General features: G+C 48.2%; 1 protein-coding gene across 1 annotated transcript; it reads left to right on the forward strand.

Annotated features, from left to right (window-relative positions):
• The first annotated feature begins 330 nt into the window (after positions 1–330).
• LOC140903889 (EF-hand calcium-binding domain-containing protein 13-like) lies at positions 331–4355 on the forward strand. Its single transcript, XM_073325827.1, has 4 exons — positions 331–414; positions 1165–1236; positions 3341–3445; positions 4278–4355. Exons 1-4 carry the CDS (start codon positions 345–347, stop codon positions 4292–4294), a joined length of 264 nt encoding a protein of 87 aa, XP_073181928.1. The 5' UTR covers positions 331–344; the 3' UTR covers positions 4295–4355.
• The last annotated feature ends 468 nt before the right edge of the window (positions 4356–4823 follow it).

The following is a 4823-nucleotide window of genomic DNA, read 5'->3' on the forward strand; positions in this document are numbered from 1 at the left end:
AGTTACACTTAAGTAGACAGGTCTGCTTCCAGGGCCTGAACCAATGTCCATCTGGAAGTATTTCCATTGCCTTGGCTGGGCTTTGGATCAGACCTCTAGCTTTCGGTGCTGCTAAGAGTTCCCATTGAGTTCTCTTTCAAAGCTAAGAATTAGGGTCACATTTTCTTCTTCTCCAAGCAGCGTTCCCAACTAATCCCCTCCTCCCCCTGTCAGGAGTGGGCTGACTCTGCCGACTGGAGGCCTCACTACACCTTCTCTTCATGCTTGCAGAGATGGAAGGGGCCGTGAAAGCCATTGGCGTGATCAAAGAGGACACAGTGGACGTTCATCACCTGGAATCCATCATGCGCAACATGGGGATTCATTTAACCCCGGAGGAGATTCAGAAGGCGCTGAAGCATGTTATCTATGAGGGTGAGTGTTTCAAACAGCCTCCTGTTCTTTGGTGAGGCCTGTACTTTTTCCGGGGATGGGGAGGTGCTGTTTGTACACCTGTGAGGATACCTGGGGTGGGGTTCGGGTGTGTAGGGGCTACTCATTCCGTTTAAAACCAACTCCTGTGCTGTCATGAGCAAAATCCCTTCTCTGATCATTAACCTTTGACCTCATGCCCATCGTTCTAGTGGTCAGACAAAGTCTGCAATTAGTGGTCTATGACACAGTTGTCCTGTCCCTGGCTCGAGGATTTTAACAGACCTGCAGACACATCAGAAGGAGGCCTTGTCTTCTTCAGGGTCAAATCTGGGCTTTGGACATGGAGAAAGGCCCTTTCGTATCTCAGCCCCTCCGAGCTCCAGGCTGGGGGGAACCCCGGGAAGGTTTGAACGCTAATGAGCTGATTCACCACTGTGTTACTCCAAGGTGATGTGGGCACAACTCCATTGATCACAATGGACCTATCCTGGTGTAAAACCAGCGTAATGCAATGGTGAATCCAGCCCTAAATATTCACTATGTCTGCCTCTCTGTTAGCGTTCAGGGACTAAACTCATCCCTGGTGTAATGCTGTCAAGGTCAATGACAGTTTTAGGACTTTCAACAATTTGTCTGGAATTTTCCATCCAAAACCCTTTGGCAGCTTTGAACTTTCCCCCGTCCTCCTTTTTGACTTCGTATCTGTTCATCATTTTTTCCTTCTCCCTGACATGGATCATCTCATTGCAGAAGATGGGAAGGTGAATTTGAAAGATTTCATGATGGGTTTGACCAAGACCCGGCGATTTTCCCAAGCTGAAAGTAAGTGGAAACTGTAGTGAACAGTAGAGCCCTGCAGCGGGCCTGGGATCCCACAGGGCCTGCTGCCATAATAGCAGAAGCACGTAAAACATATTTTGTTGGGTGGATAAAAAAAAATCCTGTGGGAATTTGTGGGAAAACATTAAATCTCTTGGCTGTTTGTCCTAAATAGAATTTCAGCAACACAAAGCAAGTATTTCTTTTTTTATTAAATAAAGATTTTAATACTTAAATTTAAGTGAGGAATAGAAAGAGATTTGATGTCTGTTCTAACAGGAGTTAAAGTATTTTTTTTACGTAGTTTGAACAAGATTTGTTTTATTCTTTTAGTGGTAAAAATTGTGTCTGAATTCCATTTATATATATGTATATACTATGTTAACTGCCTTTTTTTTTCTAACGAGCACAGGGGAATCTGTGTCTCATGCGGAATTTGTGGGATCTAAGGTGTGAGCAGGTTACAAATGCAAGAAATGATGCAGGAGCGGGTGGGAGTGGGTATTGAGAGGCAGGATGAAAAAAATAGACCCGCACAGGGCTCTAGTTTAGTGTACTGGTATAAGGAAGAATAGATGGGGAGCCCTCTAGTGGCGCTTGCCATGTTCTGTGATGCTGCTAGGACAGCAGGATGTGTGTAGCTAGGTCTTGTGTGTTTGTGTGCAGTTAGGAAACACAGTTATTAAAGACCCAACAATGCCTTTGTGGTTTCTTCATGGTATTGGAGCTCTAGGCCTTATTCTGAGGCAGTTCTCTGGCCTGTGTTCTACACGGGGCAGACTACATGATCACACTAGTGCCTTCTGGCCAGTCTATGAATCTGTTGTGGTGTAAAAAGCAAAAGTCTCAGCAGAAACTTTACTGCAAACAGAGCTGCTGGAAAAACACATTTCAGGGGGAAATTTCCTCCCCCGCTTTTGTTGGTTTGCTTTTGCTTTTGTTTTTCATCAGAGTTTGGACATTTTCGGAACAGCTGCTAGAGCTGGTTGAAAAACAGGGGGAACAATTTCAAGAAAAGGGGGATGGGAATTTGTTTAGGCCATCTATTGAAATTTTGACATATTCAGAAGTTTTCCAAAGAGAGGGTCTGGAGGGTGGAAGCTGATAGACGGAGCCACGTCTCTGCATTTCAAGTGGTGCTCTCAGCGTTGGAGCTGTGTTTTCTCAAGATTACGTATTTATTTGCGTTACCTGGAGGCTGCAGTCATGATCAGGGCTGCTGTAGAGTGAGGGTGCCATCCAGACGCATAGCGAGAAACGGTCCCTGCCAGCAAAGTGTCTGAATAGACAAAGAGTGTAGGAGAAACAGAGGTGCAGAGAGAGCACAGAACAGAACTCGGGTCTCCTGAGTCCCAGTCCATTGTCCAACTGCTGGACAATACTGACTCTCCTCCTGCTTTGACTTCACTGGTGTGATGCAGGCTGATCTGGATCCCTGAGCTCAGAGCATTAAAAATTGCACAGACTCATGGGCTACCAGGCCAAATCCCAGCTCACTAGCCACAAAGGAAAAGAAAATCTGGCCCAATCAGTCTCTTCATGCCAGTTCCCCAAGTGCCAGGCTTGCAGGTATTTCCTTCTACAGAGTCTACCCCAATTTGATTTACCTCTGCCAATTCTCTTGCTGTATACCCAGCCTGCCCTGCTCTTAAAGGGGCAGGCCTGTTACACAAACAAAGCCACTTCTCTGCATGTTGCCAGGCTGTTGGATAGCTTCAGGGCCAGCAGCAATATCCAACAGATTTTATTTGAAGAGAAGTTTTGGGCCTGATTCTTCCCCTCATTTATGCCGGTGTCACCGCATATACTCCTGTAGCATTACTCCTATCTACACCAGGTGCACCTGAGGTCATAATCGGGCCCTTGGATTAAATCCAGCACCTTCATAGGGTGATGCAAAATGGAACAATCCACCGAAAAGGACAGAACAATCCCATGCAGCCTGTGTGAGGTGGTGTTTCAGAAGAAAGAACTCTGTTTTCCAGCCAAGGTTTCAGGACAAATCCTGCATTGTGGCAGGGAGTTAGAGTAGATGATCCTTGCAGTCCCTTCTGACCCTAAGGTTCTATGATAGCCACAGAAACTGTTTTTCCTTCCCCTATTCAAGAGGACAGAGTTGATGTCCGGAACCTGGACTCCATTCTGGACAACATGGGGATCTACCTGACGAACGAGGAGCTGCAGGAGGCCCTGAAGAACGTTACAGTTGATGGTGAGCATTGGAAACACTGTGTATTTTGGTGCAATGCAGACTCGTGTGAGGGAGCCCGCAACCGTATGTGCATTATGCCTCGTGCATGCCTTTGGCAGCAGTGAAGAAGAGCAGTTCTGGCTGCCCCAGGGCCCCTCCATCATGATGGAGGAGCTGCAAGGCCAAACATGAGCGCACGGCAGCCCCCGTGTAGCATGTCACAATGCCGCTCACGATGGAGGGGTGGTGGGGCCAAGCCTGCGTGGTCTGTGGGGCACCCAGTACTGCTCCTCCTCGCTACAGGCCATGGGCCTGGCTCCTGCACCAGGGCTCCCACCCAGGGGCCTGCCTGGCATTAACCCACTTCCAGCAGCCCGAGTCCCCTCTTAGGGATGGGGAGAGACTGCACTTGGAGGGACCAGGCTGGAAGGTGGGGGCTGAGCAGATGAGGCCCTGGGGTCAGCAGCTGCAGTGAGGATGGCTCCATGGGGATTGATGGTAAATACTGGGGTGGAAAATTCTGGGGATGCCCCTGGGCTCCTGTAGGGTGTGAGGGTGGGTGGGTGAATACACAAGATTGTTGAAAGAAAATATGTGATCCATTTAAAACAACCCCCTAAAATGTAACTGGTGGAATCACCTCTCCAGTCCTCAGCGCCTGTCCTCTGGAAATTTAGGCAAGTCAGTCGGAGCAGTGGGATAGGTGCTCACAGGCCATTCTAGTCTGCAGCTCAAGAGGCAGACGGATTACACCTGATTGGAACAGGAATGGGGGGGGTGAGAAATAGCGCCACCCTGTTTATAGTTAGTAATAATTTTGAATATCTGTTGTTTTTGCTGTTTTTGTCAATAGCTACACAAGTGATGTGAGAAAAATGGGAGCTGCCCCTTTAAGAGTCGGGGAGCACACTGGGAGTGAGCTTCTGCTGCAGGGCTCGAATGTGTGTGTGTGGGGGGGGGCAGGTGCTGCTGCCGGCCCATAGCTGTGCCCTGGGGAGTTCTCAGCCTGCAAGAAGTTTCTCGAGAAAAAGTTTGGAGTCCCAGAATAAACAAAGTTTTCCTTGACAAGCTGAATCTTGGGATTAAGAGTCATAGAATCATAGAATATCAGGGTTGGAAGGGACCTCAGGAGGTCATCTAGTCCAACCCCCTGCTCAAAAGCAGGACCAATCCCCAATTAAATCATCCCAGCCAGGGCTTTGTCAAGCCTGACCTTAAAAACTTCTAAGGAAGGAGATTCCACCACCTCCCTAGGCAACGCATTCCAGTGTTTCACCACCCTCCTAGTGAAAAAGTTTTTCCTAATATCCAACCTAAACCTCCCCCACTGCAACTTGAGACCATTGAGTCTAGCCCCCACAGCCTCATGACTCGGGTTTAGAGCCGGTTTAGGGCCATC

This window comes from Lepidochelys kempii, chromosome 27, assembly GCF_965140285.1.
Source record: "Lepidochelys kempii isolate rLepKem1 chromosome 27, rLepKem1.hap1, whole genome shotgun sequence".
Taxonomy (NCBI): domain Eukaryota; kingdom Metazoa; phylum Chordata; order Testudines; family Cheloniidae; genus Lepidochelys; species Lepidochelys kempii.